The following is a 27014-nucleotide window of genomic DNA, read 5'->3' on the forward strand; positions in this document are numbered from 1 at the left end:
CTGCCCCTCTTCAGGAACCACACGTTTGTCTGGCCTCTCAACAGATACCCCTCCGTTGTGGTTGCACCTACGGTACGGCCATCTGTATCGCTGAGGCACGCAAGCCTCCCCACCAACGGCAAGGTCCATGGTTCATGGGGGGGGGGGACCATTGTATAAAAATGGCAATATACATGAAGTGGGAAACTATAGACCAATAGCTTTATTATCGGTATTTTCAAAAGTAATAGAGACAGTCATGAAAAACAGAATTACAAATTACCTTGAGATATTCAATCTATTGTCTATAAACCAACACGGCTTTCGCAAAGGAATGAGTACAGAGTTAGCCATCACCCAATTCATTGAAAATATTGTAACAGGGCTAGATAAGAACAACAGTACAGTAGGAATAAATTTGGACCTCTCAAAGGCATTTGATACTGTCCAACATGATATCCTGCTAGACAAATTAGAATATGTAGGTATACGAGGAGTAGTTAAAAAGCGGTTTTAGTCATATCTCCATAATAGGAACAAACAGTAAAAACCAAAGTATTGTTTACAGATCGGATATTGAGACTGTGCCAGTTGGGGTACTGCAGGGGAGTGTTCTAGAACCTCCCCTATTTCTTCTTTACATAAATGATATCAAGATTCCAGTAAATGGTACTCATATAACCCTGTTTGCAGATGACACAAACATTGTAGTAACTGACATTAACCGGGTATTGCCAACATCTGCAACCAGAGTCATAGAATATTTGCAAAATTGGTTTGAAGTGAACAAATTAACCATAAATATCTCTAAAACTAATTATATCCATTACAGGAAAGCAAAGTCACACTCTGATCTAGATCTCAGAATACAAAATAAAGAAATAGTGTGAGTTGCTACCACAAAATTCTTAGGTGTACATATAGACGAAAATTTAGACTGGAAATCCCATATCATGTATCTCTTGCATAAGTTAAGCTCTGATTGCTTTGCTTTGCATGTTATTAGGTTTGTATGTAGTAGGGAATGTAGCAGAACTGTTTACTTTGCTTATATACATTCTGCTATTACCTATGGCCTCGCCTTATGGGGTCATAGTAAGAAAAATCTCAAAACCATCTTCACTCTACAAAAACGAGCTGTTAGAATAATTACCAACAATTCAAGGCTAACTCCTTCAAAGCAATTATTTAAACAGCTGAATATTCTACCCCTAAAGTGCAACTATATACAGAAAAGTGTAATTAATGTAAATATTAACAATTTCCAATCCAACTCGGATCTACTTACTTACAACACAAGAAAGTGCAATGACATTCATGTAAAAAGAGTTAACAAGGCTTTGGCGCAGAAACAAACAAACATACAAGGAAGTGGATTGTATAACACACTACCGGTAAAGATAAATAAAATAAAAAAATTGTCTTCATTTAAAGAAGCAGTATTCAAATTTTTAATGACCAACTGCTATTTTAGTGTAAAAGAATACCTGGAATAGCTTCATACTAAACAATTATATTTATGTACTCTGTGCCAATAGTAATTTTTATCTGACTGTTGCTACGATCTAAATAAATAATATGTACAAAAGTGCTATAATTATATGTGTTATATCTAAATATCAACAGTGTACTCTATGTAAAAAGTCTTTCTCATACATCAATGTAAAAAATCAAAGTTGTACGTGCTATTTCAATGTGGTCTGATGTTATGTAGTCTACTATGCACATCTGTATTTTGTATAGTATTGTTCACCCTATATATATTAAAAACAAAGACTCGAAGACTTACCAAGCGGGACAGCGACGGTAGACAGGCACAATAAATAAAACACACAAACACACACACACATAATTACGAGCTTTTGCAACCGGCGGTTGCTTCGTCAGGAATGAGGGAAAGATGAAAGGATGTGGGTTTTAAGGGAGAGGGTAAGGAGTCATTCCAATCCCGGGAATGGAAAGACTTACCTTGGGGGGAAAAAAGGATAGATATACACTCACACACACACGCGCGCACACACACACACACACACACACACACACACACACACACACACACACACACACACGCACGCACGCACACACACACACACACATCCATCCGCACATACACAGACACAAGCAGACACCTGTAAAGGCAAAGAGTCTGGGCAGAGATGTCGGTCGAGGCGGAAGCACAGAGGCGAAGAAGTTGTTGAAAGACAGGTGAGGCACAAGCAGCGGCAACCCGAAATTAGTGGAGGTTGATGCCTGGCGGATATCGAGAAGAGAGGATATACTGAAGGGCAAGTTCCCATCTCCAGAGTTCTGACAGGTTGGTGTTAGTGGGAAGTATCCAGATAACTCGGATGGTGTAACACTGTGCCAAGATGTGCTGGCCGTGCACCAAGGCATGTTTAGCCACAGGGTCAGGCCTCAACCTCCGCCAGTTCCAAGCTGCCGCCGCTCACACCTCACCCGTCCCTCAACAACCTCCCTGCCTCCGCACCCCCACCCCGACCGACATCCCCGCCCAAACTCCCTGTCCCCACAAACGTCTGCCTGTGTCTGTGCATGTGCGGATGGATGTGTGTGTGTGTGTGTGTGTGTGTGTGTGTGTGTGTGTGTGTGTGTGTGTGTGTGTGTGTGTGTGTGTGTGTGTGTGTGTGTGTGTGCACGAGCGTACACCCATCCCCCCCCCACCCCCCCAAGGCAAGTCCCTCCGCTCCCAGGACTGGAACGACCCCCCCCTCCCCCCCAAAGCTCACAACCCTTCGTCTTTCCCTCCTTCCTGACAAAGCAACCGCCGGCCGCGAAAGCCCAACCCTGTGTGTATGTTTGTGTTTGTTTGTGTGTCTATCGACCTGCGCTGGCAAGTCACATCATCCTTGCCCCTAGATATATTTTTCCCACGTGGAATGTAGAAACCCAGAACCTCTCACAGAAGAACCCTAAAAGTGCCCTACTTGTGACAGGATACTTCCCGGGACTGGATCAGACTCTGAATGTGGCTCTCCAGCAGGGATACGACTTCCTAAAATCCTGCCCCGAAATGAGATCCATCCTTCATGAAATCCTACCCATTCCACCAAGAGTGTCTTTCCGCTGTCCACCTAACCTTCGTAACCTCTTGGTTCATCCCTATGAAATCCCCAAACCACCTTCCCTACCCCCTCTGGCTCCTACCCTTGTAACCGCCCCCGGTGTAAAACCTGTCCTATGCACCCTCCCACCACCACCTACTCCAGTCCTGTAACCCGGAAGGTGTACACGATCAAAGGCAGAGCCACGTGTGTAAGCACCCACATGATTTACCAACTGACCTGCCTACACTGTGACGCCTTCTATGTGGGAATGACCAGCAACAAACTGCCCATTCGCATGAATGGACACAGGCAGACAGTGTTTGTTGGTAATGAGGATCACCCTCTGGCTAAACATGCCTTGGTGCACGGCCAGCACATCTTGGCACAGTGTTACACCGTCCAGCTTATCTGGATACTTCCCACCAACACCAACCTATTCGAACTCCGGAGATGGGAACTTGCCCTTCAATATATCCTCTCTTCTCGTTATCCACCCGGCCTCAGTCTCCGCTAATTTCAAGTTGCCGCCACTCATACCTCACCCACCTGTCATTCAACATCATCTTTGCCTCCACACTTACGCGACTGACATCTCTGCCCAAACTCTTTGCCTTTAAATGTGTGTGTGTGTGTGTGTGTGTGTGTGTGTGTGTGTGTGTGTGTGTGTGTGTGTGTGTGTGTGTGTTTGTGTGTGTGTGTGTGTGTGTGTGTGTGTGTGTGTGTGTGTGTGCGTGTGTGCGTGCTCCCTTGGGACCCACATCCTTTCATCTTTCCTTTTCCTTCCTGACGAAGCGGCCGCTGGTTGCGGGGGCTCGAAATTGGAATGACTCCTTACCCTCTCCCTTAAAACCCACATCCTTTCGTCTTTCCCTCTCCTTCCTGAAGAAGCAACCATCGGTTGCGAAAGCTAGTAATTCTGTGTGTGTGTTTGTGTATTTTGTTCATTGTGCCTGTCTGCCGGCACTTTCCCGCATGGTAAGTCTTGGAATGGCAGTTGCTTCGTCAGGAAAGAGGGAAGGAGAGGGAAAGATGAAAGGACGTGGGGTTATGTATACTATGTATTTTTTGACGAAATCCATGCAATGTACTTTGTCTCTGGATGAATAAACAACAACAACTACTACTACTACTACTACTTGTAAGAAACTGACAAATTTTGATTATATTTCAAACAGTTGCTTGTATTCACCTCTTTCCTGACGAAGCAGCTGCCGGTTGCGAAAGCTCAAATTCTGTGTGTGTGTTTGTGTGTTTTATTCATTATGCCTATCTACCGGTGCTTTCCCGCTTGGTAAGTCTTGGAATCTTTGTTTTTAATATATTTTTCCCATGTGGAAGTTTCTTTCTATATAGTCTAACTGCAGTTGTTTTCTGGAGGGAAGAAAATTTTGCTTTATTTGATATGTTCTTAGGTGACTTTAGAGGCAATATTTATACAAAAATATGTGCCCATTTTCAAAATGTACTTTGTACAATTACCTTCATTTTGTGGACTAAAATACCTAATTACAAAATATTCTCTGTTGTAATAAACATTCAAATGATCATTCAACAGTCACCATGAAAAATAACAACAGTATTCAATTATGTAGTGAATATAGCAAACCAACCATATCTGTGTATTCTGATGATCACAAGCTGCTGAGCACTGCTACACTGAGTTGCTGATATTTTCATAGTGATGCCCAACAGCTGGCAGCACTTGCACATGATGAAAAGGTTGAACATTTGTAAATATGTACCTCAGATTTCCATTGGGAAGGAAATACTTTTGTTGCAGCTAAGACTCAGTAAAATGTAATGCACACAATTGTATCCAGAGGGTCTGAAAAGGATACTCACTCACTCACTCACTCACTCTCTCTCTCTCTCTCTCTCTCTCTCTCTCTCTCTCTCTCTCACACACACACACACACACACACACACACACACACACACACACACACACACACACACACACCATCTATTAACCTATTACCTCCTGGTCAGATTGCAGTATCAAAACATGTCTGAAACCTTAGTACTCTGTCATTGTTTCTATGTGTGTGTTCAAGTGTTCACTACTGAGCATTTCTTCTACTTGATGAATATTGATCCATACTCTTATCCATATTATATTTCATACTGGACTTTCCATCAAAGCATTCTATACTTATATCATTTTTAATATTCAGTTTATAGTTTGTAAAATGAATGTTAATTTATGAAATTCTATTAACTATTTATAATTTACTGAACCCATAAACCAAAGCAATGGCTGGGACTATGTATACCAGAATCAAGGAACATATGATTGCATGGAGTTATGAACCTGTAATAGGGTTATCATATTATCTGTTTTTACTGGGGTTCACTCATTTTTGAGTTCCTCCTCCAACCCCCACTCAGCTTCAGAATTTTTGGCATACAATAAATATATATTATTTATCACTTCAGTTCACTTTGAGTATGGCCCTGGCAACAGTCATCCAGGAAATTTATCACACTTTCAGCAATTGTTTTGTAAGTGTATTCTGCTATGCTTTGTTTGGTCTCTAGTGGACGTTTGATGAACTCTGCTTAACTTTTACTACACAAACTTTCTTTACTCTTTGTTTTTCTTCACTTTTGTGAAGATGCAGTAAACAAGAACACCTTCATGATAACATTTTTAGTGGATGTGCATATTCTGGAGTCTGGACTGACTAGTGTATTGTAGGATATACAACACATTGCTATAGGACTCAGGATGCCCAAAGATAACTATAAGTGCAAGTTCAATGTTTATTACAAACATTTATTACAAACAGGTGAAAACAGACAGAAAAGCAGAATGCACACTGTGCAAGTGAGTAATTTATTTATCCCATTGTTACTTATTTGTCTATTCGATTATATACTTTACATCGTTAATACCATAACATACTGTATGTCCATGTTAAACACATGATAATATAAAACAGTAGTGTCTGGTTATCATGTGCTAATGTATTACAGCACACTGTAAATATTGCCCTAAAATTTTGCTTCAAATGTGAGCTGGAAATCACACTAAAATTATGCCATTTTTCTTCAAATGTGAGGCAGAAATCACACTGAAATTAGCCATTTCTCTTTGAATGCATGCTGGTATGCTATTGAAATGTTTTGTGGCAATCTCTCAATAACAACTACAAATCAGTGTCATATGCTTACATGCTGGTCAGTTGCGCTATGATCAATTCAGAGAAGGAATGCAGCTGTTTGTTTTGAACTGTAAATCCTTTGATGTGACGTCATCACTTCTTGTGCACTATGAGTGCTATGTCACTCACAGCATGAGGTCAGTATTTTTCTATGATTTTGCTGTATCATGTTGGGCAAGCATAGAGAATAAGGGAATTTTAAGGAGGTGTATTTCTAATCTTTGCTGCAGCTTTGCAAGTGCTTGCGAATGTGGACATTAAATGTACCAATGTTCGAATTTTCAATCTTCCTCTGGAAATAAAGGACATTATCTTACGGAAGTTTTGACCCAATCTGGTGAAGTGAGAGGCACTTATAGTGAATGCTGTTTACATCAGCAGAGGATTCAATATTATAGTGGCATAAGCTTGGTGGGAATGCAAATCAAAAAGAAAATTCCATCTCAATTGCTAGTTTGTTGATACTGTATTCATGATACATACAGTGGACAGATGGGGACATGTTTTCTGTGCAACAGAAGTGACTATCTCTGAAACAAATACTTTCAGAGAGATTTTGTTTCACATTCTTCCTTGGAACAGCACCATATGTTAACAGTTACTGACCTTGTTTCCTCTCATAACAAACCTGGGGCTACTACTGGTGTTTGTCTGACAGTTTTCTGCAAATGATTTTCCGTTTTTGCAATCAAAGCCTGACCCAGTTACTGCTACTGTTTGCAGCATGGAGAATGCAATTCATAATAAGCAGTGCCACATTCAGGATGGTGATGAATTAGTTGTTGCCGGCCGGTGTATCCAAGCGGTTCTAGGCGCTTCAGTCTGGAACCGTGCGACCGCTATGGTCGCAGGTTCGAATCCTACCTCAGGCATGGGTGTGTGTGATGTTCTTAGGTTAGTTAGGTTTAAGTGGTTCTAAGTTCTAGGGGACTGATGACCTCAGAAGTTAAGTCCCATAGTGCTCAGAGCCAATCAGTTGTACTTTTCCTTGTCCCACCTTCCCCTGAGGTGTGTTTGTCTGTTACACCTACAAGTAGTGTGGTACCATATAACCCTGGTGCAGTGGAGATTACAAGAATTTCTATTTACCAGTTTTCTGCTCCTTCAGTTTTGAACTGTTTGAAATGCTGTGCTTGAATTCTCAAAAGGACCTGCCTTATCCTTTTGGGAAGCATTCCCATTGCTGAAGAAGAGGCACTTGAGACTGGTTTTATTATATGCCCCATCTGGTTCTGGTCACACAGTACAACATCTGCGTTTTTATTACACAAGAGCGCTTAGGGTCTTTTGTTGGGTGGTGATTTTAATTGTATTCTGTATCCTGTTGATCAGTCTCCCTACTGCAATTATTGTTGGGATTTAAATGAGTTTGTACACTTGATGCACTTGAAGGTTCTTTGGGAGCATAAACTTCCAATGTTGTTCAAATTTGCACATTTTATTTCTAGCAGGAGTATTGACCAATTCTAGTAAATGGATTGGAGTCTATGTCATTGTGGCTAGCTTTTCTGATCACTGTGCCTTGGTCTTCATTCTTTAACTTGATTGGCAATCAGTGAAGTTATTCTGTTCACCTTGGATGTAAAATGTCACTCACTTGCCAGATCATTCTCTTGATGATGTGATTATGATGTGTGGGGGCATAGTCTTTGATCCACTGGAAGATACTCTACTAATCCAGAATGGTGGACTGCTCTGGCTAAACTGAAGTTGCTAGGTTGAGGAATTTTCAGAGAACTCATGAATTTTAATGTTCTCTCCTGTGTGACGTGTATGATAGTGTGGATCTCACCCCCCCCCCCCCCCCCCCGACACCCACCCTGACAGACAGCAAAGTTGTTCCAGTTGAAGTGGCAACAGATGGAAGGGCTGTGGGTGCAATCAAAACCATGTTTACTAGTGGCAGAGGAACTGACTTTGTTACACCAAATGCTTCAGCATCAAGCTTGACTTCACTGCTCTTCCATTTCTTCTCTTACAGCAGTTGACTGCCATCAGCTGATAGCACAAGCTGATGTAGCTCATGCCTTACATCAGTATTTCGATCTTTACAACATGGGTACCCCCAAATACTTCCCCTTCGGCCCAGCTATTGGGATCCTAGGCTGGCCACTCATGTCCAAGCAGAACAACAAATTCCTGGCTACCTTTCAGCCAGGTGATGTATGTGATCTTATTATTACTTCTCCTTCTCACAAATTGCCAGGTATGAATGGGCTCCACAATAAATTTGATGTGGGTTTCTGGCCTCTCTTTGGTGTCACAGTTATGTCCATGTTAGATGTGGTGATAAGGGGCAGAGTTGTGCTCACTCCATTCAAGGCGTGGAAAAATTGTGACCCTACTCACACATCCTGATCATAAGACTGTTCATAATTTTTATCCCCTCACATTACTGAATTTTGATTCAAAGACAGTGGTGAGGGTGGTAAATCAAATGACATCTGCCTTGCAGGGGCCACATGATGTCTGTTTTGCTGAGGATTGCCATCGGCGAGTATCAGATTTGTTTTCCTGATCACTCTATTCTTACTCTATGGCGAAATGCCATGATGTGGTTTCAGTTGCTGTGGTTACTTCTGTCCTTTGTATCTTCATATTTTTTTTATTTTGACAGGACTTTCGATTGTGTAAATAATGTATTCCTGTTTCAGATTGTGAGGATGGTTGGATGTATTCTTGAGACTTGTAAGTTTTATCCAACTTGTTCATGGGCACTGAAGCTTCAGTAGTTGCCAATGGGCAACTCATACCTCTTATTACCATCCACTGGGGAGTGCCACAGGGGAGCTCGCTATCGATGTCATTGTTTGTCGTATCTCTGGTTGGTTGTTTTGCTGTTTATAGGGACTATTAAGGTCATCAGTCCCTTATGTCTTGAGCCATTGCATTGGAAGGTTGCATCCTAGCTTCAGAGTTTGATGTTTTCTCGAAGGACCTTTGCTGTTCACATGTACACTGACGATGTGACGGTTTTACTCCACTAACGTGATATCTCCGCTGAAGGCAATTGTTGATGATTACTACTGCATCTCAAGCTAATGACTTAATGAAGTCAAAAGCAAACTTCTCAGTTTACCAGGTTTCAGTGGAGCATAATCTCATGGGCCACTGCAATGCATCAAGATACATGTTGTCAATGCCAAATGGCAACTCTCAGTTGGAAATTGGTTACTGATATGGTCCAGGGGCACTACTATTACATAAACAAAATTTGGGTGTGCATGTGTAGTGCAGGTCATATTACATTGCACAACTTTTGCTGCTTTCCTACATGATGGCTAAGAAATTGAACCAGTTGGCCAGTTGCTTTTTATGGAAGCATCATATCTTCACATTACAATACAAGGGTGTGATGAAGCCACATTCCCGCAGCAGATTGGACCTTTCTGACATTAACAGGAAGGCATCTTATATGTTCGGCTCATGACACTGATGTTCATGCAGGGATTATATGCCTTCATATCTCGGCTATTCACCTTAGTACATCTAGCGAGTCATGATCTGCCTGTTGATGTTGGCCATCTGAATTCTAAACTGAGATACCTACGAGAGTCCTAATTAGCTGTATGTTATCTGGGGGCTGACGTACTTGTATTGCAGTGGCCAGTGCTCATGACCAAGTTTCTTTGACCTGCTGGGAAGTGGTTCCTTGTGCTAATCTCCTGGAACAAGTATCATTGGCAATATCTTGGAAAACTCAATGGACCACCATTAGCCTCCCAATTCGATCATTGGCAGCAGCCTCCTCCTGCTACAGGATGTTCAACAATTTAATTTCCACCTAAGAGAATCTATATTGTATTGCGATTAGTGACATAGATAAATTGCAGTAGGTGCACATCCCTAGATATGCTGCAGCACCGGTTTAGTTGTATTGGTCACTTATCAAACTGGTCCTGGCTCAGAAAGCAATTGGTTTTCCTCACTTAGTGTGCTGAACTGCATATTTCACCAATACAATTCTGCAGCCAGCTACTTCTTTTTTTCTGAGGGCAAACAATAATGTGACCATATGGCTGGTTTTTCAGTTCATACATTTTGTTGTTACTGATGAGGGGGATGATGACCATTTGTATTTTTCACCAGTTTATGTCCAAAGCTTGCATCTGCCCCAATTAGGACACTTCTTTGCCAGTATGTTGGACCTTACCTTTTAAAGAAAGGGCACTGGATAGTCCCAGCAGCAGCTAGCTACTGCTCTCACAGTATCACTGTACTTTTGTTTTCTCATACCTGTTTTTTCTCTGCATTCCTTCTTTTCATACTGCTGGTATTATGCGAGAGAGCAGCTCAGTGTCATGGGGTGGGGAGGGGAGGGGAGGGGAGGGGATGGGAAGGAGGGAGAGGGGCATTGTGGCCAGGCATTGAGATTTGACTGCTGCGCAGTTTGTCTCCACCAACCTGAAACTGACTGTGACCATTACTGATTGCTTTTAGTAAAATGTCTTTCTTGTTTTGCATGAACATTCGAATACTTCTGTTGTGGTTTTTCTAATTTCTTTTTATATATTTAAAATGTGTCATGCTCATATTCATGATATTTATTTCAATGGTTGTTAACTGTACATGTAGAATTAAAAAAAAAGTGATCTAATGAGCAGAGCTGCAATTCCTGCACCCATGTTGAATTCACAGTAGTACCAATATATGTTTTTCTTCATTTTATTTTATTCTTCATATTGTTAAACTACTAATTACAAAATATAAATATATTTAAACAGTTCAATTTATATACACAAAATTAGTACATTCAATTTAGTTATGATCACTACAGCCATAAGTCAAAAGGCTATAGGCTGGATGGTGGCAAAACAAGAGAGTATACAGGGAAATTTGGTAAGAAACTGATTTCTGTAGATGATCTGTTAAAGAGGCCCTTTGCCATATATCTTTGGAGAGGATAGTGACATTTAAAGAGTGATATAGAAGTATTTCAATTGTAAATCTAACAACAGATGGCCAACGGAAGAGACTCGCCCCCAACCTGTCTTGCTTAACACTGAAAATTTCAAAATAATTGCAGAATATTTTGATCAGGTTCTTAATCCATAAACTTGAATATTCAAACACTCATGAAAATCTAGAAGAACAGTTACCCACAACAAGAAAATAAATTGAAGAAGATATTAAAACCTTCTAAAGCTAGTGAGAAGACTATTACAGCAGAACTTTTGAAAAGGTGTCGACCAAAAATTACAAAAAATGAGGTAAAATTAATCTTTGAGAAAACTTGGAAAGCAAGAAAACTCCCAGGAGAGTGGAAGGTGGTCTTGATATATTCCCTTTGTAGGAAAGGGAAGATGTTAACAACAGAAGAGGAATTTTTTTGCAACCAGTTGGATTTACCATAGTTTCCAGAATTAAACTAAACAGAACATAAATAACGCCAGACAGTAATTTAAGTGAATATCAAGGTAGTTTTACCAAGGACCAATCATGTTTTAAATAAATATTTAATCTGAAGTCAATCATTTGCCATGGATTACTGCATTCAAAAGATTGATGTTGATTTCTATAAGGCCATTGATTCCGTTGACAGAAACTAAAGATAAAATAAAATCACCTGTATAGAAGCAGGCTGATACCCCCTTTCAAGTTCCTAGAATATTTCACCTGAGAGGGCCATATGAAAAGGTAAAATGCTCTTTAAAGATTTTCACATACAGTCTGTGAGTAGCCGCTGTCACAGTTGCACATTGGCCGCATGGTCTAAAGCTGGAAAGTAGCAATTCATCTACCTGGATTTGATTCCTGCTAGTAACAACACTCTTTTTTATTCGTTTTATTTTATTCCTCACAATGTTAAACTAACAATTATAAGTTTAAATATATTTAAACAGTTCAATTTATGTATGTAAAATTAATATATTCAATTTATAAATTATAGAGTGCAGCAATCAGTCATCCTTTTTTAGATTTTATTACGCAAATCCAGATTTTGGATAGTAGCTAGCCATTCTCGATGCATTGTTTTCTGTTGTCAATGCATGTAAGCCACAGTTCTTTGAACAGTGAATACTATTCAAAGAACTGTGACTGACGCCTGAAGAACAGGGACTTACATGCATTGACAATAGAAATTAGTGCCTTGAGAATGGCTAGCTACTAGCTGAAATCGGGATTTGCATAATAAAATCTAAAAAAAGAATGACTGATTGCTGCACTCTATAATTTAGGTCACATAACAGTCATTGACGGCACCCACTTTCCGAATGGAAGGTAACCTGATATTCAGTTTAGTTATGATTAGTAACCTTGTTACTCAAAAGGTTATAGACCGTCACATTGCAGCACACTAATTAATTTTGCATGAGCCACCACTGATATTAAATGTAATAACTTGAAACGTAGTTGAGATCTTTATTGGTTGTCTGCTTCTGCAAGTATGGTATTCAAAATGTTTTCTGTGTTTGCTTGCAGCAGTTGGAACTGCATGCACATGCATGTAACTACTTTGTTCACAGAAACGTGCATCATTAGGCATGTGGACTCCACAGCAGAGCAGGCCAGGGTGGCCGAATGGTTCCAGGCGCTACATTTCAATATGCAGCCGGCCACTGTGACCAGGCAGTTCTGGGTGCTTCAGTCTGGAACCGCTCGACCCCTATGGCCGCAGGTTCGAATCCTGCCTTGGGCATGGGTGTGTGTGATTTCCTTAGGTTAGTTAGGTTTAAGTAGTTCTAAGTTCTAGGGGACTGATGACCTCAGAATTTAAGTCCCATAGTGCTCAGAGCCATTTGAAACATTTTTCCATAGCAGAAAGTGTTTTGCGTTCTTTCTCACATGGAGCTACAGTCTATTAGACTGGTAAAAAGTCAGTTTTCGCGTGAGTATGGATTGCAACAAACTGCAGATGTTCCTACTTACATAATAATGATAATGGGGTAAATGACTTCGGGAAACGGAGTTTGTTTTTTATGTTGGCCATCACATCAAGAGCGCAGTTCCAAAGACTGTTGTTGAATTAATCAGTACGTCCTTCCAGCGGATCTCTCATGAGTCAGTCTGACAGTTACCCTGTTCAACAGTACACAATGTCATCCGTAAGAGGTTCCAACTACAGGCGTACAAACTTCATGAAGCACGTGCGCAGTAAACGGCAGAAGGCATTTGCACAGACAATTCTGGTAAAAGTGGAAAAAAATGAGGCATGCCTTGATTTTATATGTTTCTTGGATGAAGCTACATTCCACATTTCTGACACGCACAATTGCCACATATCAAGAACTGAACACGCTTCCCCCACCCCTCCCCCATCCATGTAGTTACAGAATGCAAATGTGACTCTCTGAAAGTGACTGTGTGGTGTGGATTGTTGTAGGATATGTTTATAGGCTCATTCTTCTTAGCAGAGTTTATTGTTAATGCGACAACATATGTAGATATTTTGAAGCTGTTTGCTGGCCACAACTTCCTCGTGATGTGATGATGGCATACCATATGGTTTTACAAACATTGTGAGGGTTTCTTGGATCAAATGTTCATAAATCACTGAAATAGTCCATGAATTACTTGGTAACCTAGAAGCACAGACTTTATGCCACTTGATTTTTCAAGGGACTGGGAGTATATTAAGAATGATTTGTACCAGACATCAGTTTCTGATCAATCACATCTGCATCTGTGTAGCTGACACATATGCTATGCTTGCAATGCTGCAGAACACTTGGAGAAAAGTGGAAGATAGACTAGATGTTTGTCATGTCACTAGCTCTGAGCACTATGGGACTTAACATTTGGGGTCATCAGTCCCCTAGAACTTAGAACTACTCAAACCTAACTAACCTAAGAACATGATAACATGGTGGAAATAAAAGGTTCGCGAAATTTTCGCTCTGAAAATTATGCCGATAACGAAAATGTTCCGTGTGGAGAATGTGTAAGAGTTACTTTAGACAATCCTGGAATGTGCCACCGTTGTTATTTGATTGTTAAAAATGCCAACGAAATCGTAACCAGGACAAAATCGAAAATCAAAACAGTCACAGATGCAAACACGCGAGTTATTCATCCCTGTGACCAATGTGTCGATTATCGCCGCATGTTAACGCTAAAAAACAGTGAAATCAACGAACTACAAAAGTTAGTCGCCGCCTTAAGAAGTCAACTGCAAGAGCTGCGAGAGAAAGAGGTCATCCATGGGACATGTAAAGACCATAACCTCAAGCAACCTGCCAACCGCAACGTAAACAACGATCAGAAGAACAGAGTCCACATAGGGAAAACAAGTTCAAAACCTAACGTGAACGTAAGTCTTGCACAAAACTACATTTCCCAAGCTAAGACCGCAAATATTATAACTAAAAAACGTCCACTTTGTTCAAGCAGTAAAGAATAGTCAGTGTTGTGTAGTGAAAACTGTCCAAATCGCGATATGTCAATAAATAGCATCACCCAAGAATGCCCATCTGTTACAAACAATAAAAAATATACAGAAACATGCATTTAGGGTACCGCTATGATAAACAACACAGAACAAAACAATACCGACCAGCTGAGACTGTGCGAAAAAGATCGACAGGTCCTTATACTCGCCGACAGTCACGGTCGTCAAATTGCAGAAAAAGTGTCTAGCCTTTTACCAAGCTACAATGTCATGGGTTTCGTGAAACCAGGAGCTTGTTTTTCGGATGTAACAAAACCAATTGAAAACTCTTGTAAAAACTTTGGACCATCAGACCACGTGGTAATTTTTGGAGGTGCGAACGATGTTGCAAGGGATCAAGCCAACGAAATAAAAATAGCTCTTAAATGTGTACTGCAGCAGACAGTCCACACGAATGTGTTAGTTATTAACCAACCACAGAGGCATGACCTACCTTCCTGGTCATGTGTGAATCAATTAGTGATTAAGTAGAACTCTGACATAAAGGATGCTTGTGGAAAATTTGAGCATGAAAATATAATAGACGTAAGCACTCTTGAAAAATCCATGCACGCCAGACACGGACTTCATCTAAATTATGCTGGTAAACGATACTTAACAGAGCAAATATATAATTTTGTAAAGCATTACACTGGAAAACGTACCAGTACGTTGGATAATTGGCTCATAACAGGCAATGAAAGCTCAAAAAACAAAGCAGAATATGTTAAAGGGGTCCAAATTGACTCACAAGGAAGTATGAAACCCAAGGAAAGAACGAATAACACAAAAATGGGCCAAAACACATTAGATAAATGGCTGGGAAGAAACACACACCAAGGGACAGGTAGACGTTTTTTAGAGTAGCTGAGGTTGCCGCTGGGGAATGTGTTACAGAACAAACTTTTACATACACTTTAAAAGTCGTTCACCAAAATGTACAGTCCCTACCAAACAAACTTGATGAAATAAATATGCTTCTTAGGAATGAGTGGAAGGAGATATCAGTTTTATGTTTTTGTGAGCACTGGCTAGAGAAGGACCATTTACAGTATTCAAACATAACCGGTTTCACTCTGCAAACTACTTTTGCAGATCAATATCAAAGCTTGGAGGAAGCTGCATTTATGTAAAAGAAAACGTAGACTATAAGATAATAGACTGTGTAAATCATTTAGGAAGCGGAAAACACTTTGAAGCCTCAGCTATTGAAATAACATCAGGAAAAACTATAATAATGTGTGTTTACAGATCACCCAACAGCAATGTAAATATTTTATTTAAAAAACTTGACCTTGCACTAGGGAAACTTAAAAATACTTGCAAAACTGTAGTTCTGTGTGGCGATTTTAATATTGACCTCTTAACACAGAGCCACCAAGAGTAAAATTCCTTAATACTATTCAAGAATATAACCTTTGCACTAAAATAAACTCCCCTACACATGTAACAAAAACTAGTGCTACACTTATTGATCAGATCTTTGTAAACACTGACATGCACACCTCAGAAAACTTTAATACCGGCTACAGTGACCACAATGCACAGCTACTTGCCGTATGCGGAAGTGTTGGTTGGTCTAGGAATGGAAGTGTTATCTACAAGAGAAAATTCAGCATACAAAATACTGAGCACTTCAAACATATGCTAAGTACCCACTCGTGGAATAAAATCTACAACAGTTACAGCACAGATGAAAAGCTGGATAATTTAATGGACATTTACAGACATTGTTTCGAAATTGCATTTCCAAAAAAGAAAAAAAATTCTAAAGGCCCCAGCAAACCCAAAACTTGGATTACATCGGGGATCAAAGTATCATGTAGAAGAAAAAGAGAACTTTTTGAGCTATCAAAAACAGATAGCAGCCCTGAATTTGTTCACTACTTCAAAAAATATAAGTTAATTCTGAGTCATGTAATAAGAGAAGCAAAATTAAGGGAAAATGACAAACTTATTATGGAATCATCAAACAAAGCTAAGACAATGTGGAATATGGTACAGACACTTACTGGAAAGGTGGAAACACATAAAAACATTGTATTGTCACAGGCGGGCAGCGAGATCACTGATCCTAAATTAATCGCTAACCACTTCAATTCTTACTACACCAATTTTGCTCGTTAGTTAGCGAAGGATCAAATGGGAAAAACATCAAACAAAATATTACAGGAAATTTCTGGAAATAGTGTAACAAATACATCCATGTTCCTCCGACCAATAAGTAGGGAAGAACTGTTAAGCAGCATAAAGTCATTAAAAAATAAATATTCAGCCGTAGTCGACGATGTGCCAGACTATATTATAAAAGTATCAGCTGAACAGATACTCACACCACTATCAAGTGGTATTTTCCCAAAACAGTTAGAAACTGCAAAAGTTGTACCCCTTTACAAAAAGTGAGATCGGCAGCAGATGGTCAACTATAGGCCTGTGTCACTCCTATCAGGTTTTTCAAAAGTCATTGAAAAACTAGTTCTGCTACAACTAACTGATTTCTTTCATAAAAAAATATGATTTCAGGATGTCAGCCACTTTTAGCCTCACAAATCGTATTTTAAATTCAGTGTATAGTCACAAAAATGTTTCGGGGATTTTCCTGGATTTAACAAAAGCATTTGATCTAATAGACCATGAAATTCTTCTAAGAAAGTTAGAGTGGTATGGTGTAAGAGGCGTAACACACGAGTGGCTGAAATCCTACCTAGAAAATCGCTCTCAGATAACAGAGGTAAAACACATGGGAAATAATAAACTCCAAGCTTATCAATCGAAAACTTCCACATTAACCCACGGTGTATCACAAGGCTCAATTTTAGGTCCCTTTCTCTTCCTAATTTTCGTAAATGACTTCCCCCTATACGTTCAACACTCCGAACCAGTGCTGTTTGCAGATGACACAAGCATATTAATTGAAAATGAAATGGCTCTAAGTTTAAATGCTAAAGTCACAAATTAAAATGTCACAGAGTGGTTTATGAGGAATAAATTACTGATAAACCCTCAAAAAACAGTCGTCTTACACTTCCATACACAACAAAATAAAAACCCATTAAAACCAAACATGTCCATGGAAAAACAAAGAATTAACAGTGTCACTGAAACAAAATTTCTTGGCATCTACTTACAAGTCAATCTTAAATGGAATTCCCACATCACTTTATTAAATTCTAAACTATCCAAAATGACTTATGCGATGAGGATTATATGGAACAACACAAGTCCTGAAACAGTTAGAGTGGTGTATAACGCTTGCATACACTCCCTATTGAGATATGGCATCATATTCTGGGGAAATTCTCCTCATAGCATAACCACATCCCACAAACAAAAAAAGATTGTGAGGATAATGAAAAATGCTAACAGCCGAAAATCATGCAAACCATTCTTTAAAGAACTGGGGATTCTACCCCTACCATGTATCTATATACCAGAAGTTGTGATGTTCCTAAAAAAAGCATGCTAAAAATGGAAATGTATTTATTCAAAATAAATCTCTACATCAACACCATACAAGGGCAAATAGTGACATACACAGACATCATTGTTATACCACACTGTGCAAGAAAGGTGTATATCACTTAGGTTCACATTTGTTTAATAAGCTGCCAAGTAACCTGAAGGCCATAAACAAAATCCATAGCTTTAAAAAATCTGTAACATCATATCTCTTGGAAAACTGTTTTTACTCAGTAACACAGTACCTCGAAAAATAAGTTAATTTTGGTTGAAACAATATAGAAATATAAAAATGCAACAATTTATAAATGTAATGTATACAATCATTGTAACAGTATATTAATGTAATGTCATTTTGTCCAACATCTAAGGTATGGTATATGTACCACAAAGATTCAGGACGTAAATAAATAAATAATTAAATCTCACACATCCATGCCTGAGGCAGGATTTGAACCTGTGACCCTAGCAGACGTGCGGTTCCAGACTGAAGCACCCAGAACTGCTCGGTCACAGTGGCCGGCTGCATATTGAAGTGTATTAGACATGTAAAAACACTTAGAATAACCATACTTGTATAAACATACTGTTAATAACTATACCAATTGTTTCTCAAGTTATTGCATTTTATATTATGATATCCTTAACCTCGACACCCTCTTTATGGATATTTACATATAAATACTGTATTCCTATGATCAGTTACGAATTTTTTCTCACTTTTCTGAACATAAACTGTGTCCTTATTAACTTGTACTGAGTGTTGAGTCGAAATATTTACAAAAAAAGTGCCCAATCCATTTAGGAGCTAAATAATTTTATAGTGATACAGCACAATAACGAAGTAAAATAGTTTTGTATTATGACAGGATTTAATAACTTTGGTTGCCTTGAACTGCAGGAAACGGTACAGCGCAATTAGGCCATACCTGCACGTAATGTATCTGTAGAGACAATATTTTCATCAGATCAGTGATGGATGAGTCGAATAAACTCAGTGTTGATTATACTGCAAAACATGAATTATGTAACTTGTGTTCAGTACTATGACAGAATTATCTGTAAAAAAGATGTTCTAAAATGTAAAATAAATCTTATTATGTGAAACCCCTGGTTCTGAACATTAGAATATGGTAACCATAGCTTGTAAAATGGTGTTGTCATGAGAAAGGAGAAGAAAGTTTTCTTTATATGCACTTGTTTCATTTGCTTTTTCTCTATGATGATTTTAATGGTTTTTTTTATTACAAATATGCTTTTACAAGTGTTAATGTGTGTTCTGATAAAACTGCATGAAATTAAATATTGTATTTTTTAACATGAATTCTAGTTCTACATCTACATAGATACTCTGCATGCCACCATACGGTGCATGGTGGAGAGTAGCCTGTATCACTATTTGTCATTTCCTTTCCTGTTCCACTCGCAAACAGACAGAGGGAAAAATGACTGTCTATATGCCTCTGTGTAAGCCCTAATTTTTCATATCTAATCTTTGTGGTATTTACGCACAATGTATGTTGGTGGCAGCAGAATCGTTTGGCAGTCAGCTTCAAATGCCAATTCTTACTATGGAATCATCAGCGAACAACAGCAGATTGCTACCCACCCTGTCTGCCAAATCATTTATGGAAATAGAGAACAACATCGTTCCTATCACACTTCCCTGGGGCACTCCTGATGATACCCTTGTCTCTGATGAACACTCATCATCGAAGAGAACATACTATTATAAAGATTTTGTAGCACAGTCTAAATAGTGAAGAGCAAAGAGTGTGTGTGTGTGTGTGTGTGTGTGTGTGTGTGTGTGTGAGAGAGAGAGAGAGAGAGAGAGAGAGAGAGAGAGATCACTACTGTACATTTTAAGCAATTAATTATTGAATATTGATACATGAAACTAATTAACACAGGGTTCTTTGTCTGAAGTGAGGGATAAATATATCTTGTTTAGACTTTTTCATAAATAGTGCACTCATACCAACTGAAAAGTGGATTGTCAAGTAAGCTGTACAGATGTAGTGGTAAATCGAGTAATATGTTTGGTTCTGCTTACTAATTTGTTAAGGGATCATACTGTATACCTTTAAACTATAATATATTTATGCTATGGACTGAGGTTCTTCTTTCACCATAGATGCCTGACATAGACTGTGAAAATAAATCAATAATTGTAAGTGGTATGACTGAATTTGAATGTATGTGATGTACATTTTACTGTTTTAAAGAACAGCACTTACCATCACGGATTTCCCTCATTTCATCTGCTTCATTCTTCCACCCATGGATTACAAATTTTGTTGGTTTTGAGGCAACAAATTTTCCAACATAAGAGCCAACTGGTGTCAGATTTTGAGGACTGTTTGGGTTTGCTCTGTTGGTAAACAGAAGTCACAGTTAATAACATATCTCTGTCTGATCAAGTAAACCATTGTGTTTGTCATCTGAAATTGCAGTCTGATAGGTTATCATGATTTGGATGGAAACTGGTCACCTTCAAAATGGAGTCTTAGTAACTAATGATCAGTTTTGTAAAATGCTAGAAAATTATTTTGATATGTTATCATAGTAGCACACCAAAAATATATGCTTATGAATGGTGGGTAGTGACTAATTCTTGATAACTGGCTACTCGAACAAGAAAGGGTCAAGCTCTATGTGGAAGTTTTATCATGCTGAATGGGGCAACCAAAGTGAGAGGCACTGCAATATACATCTCATTAATGTGGTAAATGGTACTACTCCCAGGAGTTTCCTTCTTCTTTCACCCATTTGTCGATATCTATGCATGGTGTAAGAAAAAGTATGACTCAACAGTAATGACATGTCTATCATCTAGAAGTAGAAAAATTTTTGACATGTGACTGAAAAACTGTTTTTCCATGTTGGACATCATTTTCTAAGACTCTTCATAGCACACTAATCTTGGAAAATATGAAGGACAGATTGCACCATCATCCTGTATTGAATTCATTCTTACATGAACTATTTAGAACAAAATTTTTTTCCACATTCAGTCATCTGGGTGGCTTGATGTGGCCCACTGAAACTATTACCCTCTGTCAACCTCTTCATCTCAGTTTAGCACTTCCATCCAATGTCCTGAACTAATTGTAGGATCTATTCCAATCTCAATCTATCGTATAGTTTTTGCCTTTTAGAGTTCCCTCAAGTGCCGTGAAAGTTATACCCTGATGTCATAACACATGTACTATCATCCTGTACATTATTCTGGTCAGTGTTGTACACATATATCTTTCCTTGCCAATTATGTGGAGAATCTTGTCCTTTCTTACCAGCCTACTTAATTCCAGAAATTCTCTGTACAAAACATTTCAAGTTCTCTGTTTTTCTGGTTTTTCTACAGCCCATAACTTACTTCCATACATTTGTGTGCCCTAGATACACATTTTCAGAAATTTCATCCTGAAATTAAGACATACATTTGATGTAAGCAGCATAATTTCAGCAAGTAATTCTTTCTTTGAGTTTGTTGTCTACTTTTTGGGTAATTCTTGTTATGTCCATCCTGTATTATTTTGATTCAAAGGCAAAATTCCTTTATCCACTCCATGGTCCTCCATTTTGACATTAGTTTCATAATTAATCTCAGTTCTGTCTGCTCTTAAGTACCTTCACCTTTCTTGCATTCAATGGGTCCTGTAACACTTCCGTAATTGTACTGCATTTCACTAAGGATAGCAACAATATCAGAAAATGTTATCAATGATATTCTTTAACTCTTAAATTTAATTCCTCTACTGAACATTTATTTAGGTCATTGTTTCTCCAATGTATTAAATGCTTTATAGTTGATCTGTATGGGAGAAAGCCTGCATTAATGCCTTACAACCTCTTTAAGGTAAGCACTCGTCCACTGGTCTCTTATTTTTACTGTATCTTTTACGTTCTTGTACATACTGTGTACTCCATGTTTCTCCCTATAGCTTGTGCCTAAGTTTATAAGAATTTCAAACCTCTTGCTCAATTTTACATTGTCAAAATGTTTTTCTAAGTCAAGGAATTCTATGAATGTCTCTTTATTTTTCTTCAGTCCTGTCTCTATTATCAAACAAAACATCAGAACTGTGTCTCTGGAATCCTTATTTCTTATAAAGTTAAAATGAAGTTAAAATGAACTTTGTATAACATGTCCTCAGTTTTGTTTTCTATTTTTCTCTGTATTATTCTTGTTATCAACTTGGACAGATTAGTCTCTGTAGTTCAAAAAAGAATATCAAATTAAACACCTTACAGCTATCAATTTTCAACCCTATTTTATTGGCAGGTGATGGTTGAAGTGATCACTGTAACAAATATCTACTAACACTATCATAGCTGGCCTCTGTTTTGATCAGAAGTGAAGGTCTGAAGATGGTGTAGTAAAATTCTGTAACTGGTTGCCCAATAAAACAGGGTTGAAAACTGACGGATGAAAGGCATTTATTTGACATCCTGGATAGATTAGTTGTCTACTTGATTCTGATTTTAAAATCATACACCAATAAATTAAGGGAAAGTGAAAAGAATCTGAGAGTAAGGAAAGAAATTTGTGAGAAGCTATTACAAGATGAAGGTTTACATTAGTGGTACACATTCTAAGACCTAAGGTATACAAATAGTCAAACAGACAATGCAACAAGCAGCAGGTGTGGTGAGGATAGGGTGGGGTTTTGAAGGGGAAGGGAACCAAAGATATAGATGTGCAACACAGTGTGTTGGTGATATTAGATGAAACTAGTTTGCTGAGATTAAAAAATGGTGTACAGGAGGAATATACAAATGATGATAAGAAACTAATTGAGAAACTGAAGACTGAAAATATGGAAGTTGTAGCTAGCAATAATCCAGAGCTCTGATTATTACAATTTCATATGGCTAATAAAGTTGACCCACAGCGAATCAGAAGCAAGTGGGCAAATAAAAACAGAAATAAAATATTCTTGGTGTTCCCATTTACATGTAATTCATGACTCAAAAGTGGATGAAATGTTATACATAGTGCTACTACACAGCTAACAGCTACACATCTAGTCACCCTGTTCCACAAGTCACTTCACATTTCCAACATTAAGTATCACACAAACATGCAAAATTTATACAGAATAGATATAAGAATAAAATTTTGCTGCTAGAATATGTATCACAGCTGATAGTTGGCTTACAGCGTGTAGAGCTGGAAGATAACATCATTCGGATCGACCAACACATTCGGCAGAGGCTCGGGGCTGTTGTTCCTCGTGGGAATCAGTTCCCACCGACAAGTGTGGGCTGCGAGAGAAATATTAAATGTCTGCATAGTTGAGGCATGCATATCCTTGAGCTACAGACATAAAACACAAAGAGCTAATATGAAATACAGACTAATGAACGTCTATGTACTATATGAAGGAAAATGTACTTTGAATGACCATTGATACATATCATGATAAAAATTGGGATTTTGATTCCTTCAATGTAGAAAGGTAATTTCTAGGGGCAATGGCTAGCAACATGCATTTTGATTTTTTAAAATTTGCAAGTATTTCCTGTTAAGCACTTTCTGTCTGTTGACAGCTTGATACAGACCTTTGGGCCTGAATGTTGAAGAACATTTTAAACACCAGACAGGGAGGCACAGCAAAATCTGCATAGAGGCTATATTTTCATTTTGTATTATGATTTTGTAAATTACAGTTCATTTGGAGTTAATTCTCATTACTACGATACAACTACTATTAAGAAGCAAGTGCAATGAAAAATTGGTGAATACTTCCAAGAATTTTGAAGAACTAATTGTTAGCAGTGTGGGACTACTATACACAATGTTGCCTATGTGTAGAATAAATTATCTGTTTATGTTATCTGAATAATTAATATTACAGAGAGTAGTGAACCAATAAAGTACCCAGGCATAACACCACAAAAAAAAAAAAAAAAAAAAAAAAAAAAAGAAATGCTTGCAATAATGGGATGGAACTAAAATTATTTTTACTGTATTATCTCTCAATTACAAATGCCATTGTGTTGCCTACATGGCAGGAGCATATGCATGTCATCAATGATGTTTCATATTGACTGAAAGTATGACTTCATCAGACTCTTCCAATCTCCTCTCCACCTATCAGAACCTAGTATTTTATCCAAAATGAAACATCCAGTCATAATGTAGCTGCCATCTTAGCCCTGTTCAAAAGTCGCCAAATGAAAGGCATTTTGTGCCTTGTTCAAAAATATATAAAGATACTGACAATACAGTGTTTCCACCTCTGTATTATTTCCCAAAAGTGTTTATGTCAAATACGGTACCTAAAATTCTGCCTCATCAGCAAATACACACACACAATGGTTCTCTACCTTACCTTATTGCAGGGCACTGAAAGTACTGGAAAGAGTAAACCATAAAAGATAATGAACACAATGAAATCTACTAATGAGGAAGTACAATATTTGCCATAAATATTTTTTTCTTAAGATAAAAGTTCTTTAGTGAGGCATAAAACAAACCGAGATGAAATTTACTGATATGGCAGTCAAGTATTTGAGATATACACAGTTAAGTAGTATAAAACAGAGAGATGAAATAAATAAATACAGTTTAATAATACTAATGTAGAAATAGTGTAAGTTACACCCAATGCATTATTTTTGACACTGCTCGCTCACATGAGGTGAAATTTACTGATGAGACAGTACAGTATTTGATATATGTAGCGCTGGCAGGTCGATAGACACACAAACACACAAAATTCAAGCTTTCGAAACTAACGGTTGCTTCATCAGGAAAGAGGGAAGGAGAGGGAAAGACGAAATTGTGTGGGTTTTAAGGGAGAGGGTAAGGAGTCATTCCAATCCCGGGAGCAGAAAGAGTTACCTTAGGTGGAAAAAAGGACAGGTATACACTCGCACACACACACACACACACACACACACACACACACACACACACACAACACACACACACACACACACACACACACATATCCATCCACACATATACAGATACAAGCAGACATATGTATGTGTGTTTGTGCAGACATATACACATATACACTCCTGGAAATGGAAAAAAGAACACATTGACACCGGTGTGTCAGACCCACCATACTTGCTCCGGACACTGCGAGAGGGCTGTACAAGCAATGATCACACGCACGGCACAGTGGACACACCAGGAACCGCGGTGTTGGCCGTCGAATGGCGTTAGCTGCGCAGCATTTGTGCACCACCGCCATCAGTGTCAGCCAGTTTGCCGTGGCATACGGAGCTCCATCGCAGTCTTTAACACTGGTAGCATGCCGCAACAGCGTGGACGTGAACCGTATGTGCAGTTGACGGATTTTGAACGAGGGCGTATAGTGGGCATGCGGGAGACCGGGTGGACGTACTGCCAAATTGCTCAACACGTGGGGCATGAGGTCTCCACAGTACATCGATGTTGTCGCCAGTGGTCGGCGGAAGGTGCACGTGCCCATCGACCTGGGACCGGACCGCAGTGACGCACGGATGCACGCAAAGACTGTAGGATCCTACGCAGTGTCGTAGGGGACTGCACCGCCACTTCCCAGCAAATTAGGGACACTGTTACTCCTGGGGTATCGGCGAGGACCATTCGCAACCGTCTCCATGAAGCTGGGCTACGGTCCCGCACACCATTAGGCCGTCTTCCGCTCACGCCCCAACATCGTGCAGCCTGCCTCCAGTGGTGTCGCGACAGGTGTGAATGGAGGGACGAATGGAGACGTGTCGTCTTCAGCGATGAGAGTCGCTTCTGCCTTGGTGCCAATGATGGTCGTATGCGTGTTTGGCGCCGTGCAGGTGAGCGCCACAATCAGGACTGCATACGACCGAGGCACACAGGGCCAACATGCAGCATCATGGTGTGGGGAGCGATCTCCTACACTGGCCGTACACCTCTGGTGATCGTCAAGGGGACACTGAATAGTGCTCGGTACATCCAAACCGTCATTGAACCCATCGTTCTACCATTCCTAGACAGGCAAGGGAACTTGCTGTTCCAACAGGACAATGCACGTCCGCATGTATCCCGTGCCACCCAACGTGCTCTAGAAGGTGTAAGTCAACTACCCTGGCCAGCAAGATCTCCAGATCTGTCCCCCATTGAGCATGTTTGGGACTGGATGAAGCGTCGTCTCACGCGGTCTGCACATCCAGCACGAACGCTGGTCCAACTGAGTCACCAGGTGGAAATGGCATGGCAAGCCGTTCCACAGGACTACATCCAGCATCTCTACGATTGTCTCCATGGGAGAATAGCAGCCTGCATTGCTGCGAAAGGTGGATATACACTGTACTAGTGCCGACATTGTGCATGCTCTGTTGCCTGTGACTATATGCCTGTGGTTCTGTCAGTGTGATCATGTGATGTATCTGACCCCAGGAATGTGTCAATAAAGTTTCCCCTTCCTGGGACAATGATTTCACAGTGTTGTTATTTCAATTTCCAGGAGTGTATATGTGTGTGCGTGTGTGTGTGTGTGTGTGTGTGTGTGTGTGTGTGTGTGTGTGTGGTTTTAGTGAAGTAGGAAACAGAGAGAGAGAGAGAGAGGTGGAATATTACACAATGTGTGTGTGTGTGTGTGTGTGTGTGTGTGTGTGTGTGTGTGTGTTTGTGTGTGTGTTTACGGTCGCATGTGTGCATGTATTTGTGGACACATGGGGATGAAATTTACTGACAAGGCAGAATTTTAGGTAGAGTATTTGACAAACATTTTTGTTAAATAGTGGACTACAGAAGTGGAAATACTGTACTATCACTGTCTTTGCATATTTTTGAAAATGGTGCAAAATTCAGGTTCTTTGAATACTTTTGAATATGGAGAAAATGGCAGTTTCATTGTGGTTGGCTTTTTCCTTTTAATGGCCACTAAAGTACTAAATTGTCATTGGCTGTTTCGTTTTAATGGCAGGTAAAATATTAGGCTCTGATTGGAGGAGATCAAAGGGGAGTGGCATGATGCTGTCATACATTCAAGATCATTA

At 39.3% G+C, this 27014-nt stretch overlaps 1 protein-coding gene across 1 annotated transcript in view; it reads right to left on the reverse strand.

The window, feature by feature from the left end:
• LOC126355221 (lipase member H-like) overlaps positions 1-27014 on the reverse strand; it is a 107577-nt gene that overhangs the window by 59821 nt on the left and 20742 nt on the right. Inside the window, exons 2-3 of the mRNA XM_050005480.1 lie at positions 23198-23303; positions 20273-20406 (exon numbers count right to left, since the gene is read on the reverse strand). Coding sequence (XP_049861437.1) covers positions 20273-20406; positions 23198-23303 — 240 coding nt within the window. The remainder of the gene's footprint in view (positions 1-20272; positions 20407-23197; positions 23304-27014) is intronic.

This window comes from Schistocerca gregaria, chromosome 3 (assembly GCF_023897955.1).
Source record: "Schistocerca gregaria isolate iqSchGreg1 chromosome 3, iqSchGreg1.2, whole genome shotgun sequence".
Classification (NCBI taxonomy): Eukaryota; Metazoa; Arthropoda; class Insecta; order Orthoptera; family Acrididae; genus Schistocerca; species Schistocerca gregaria.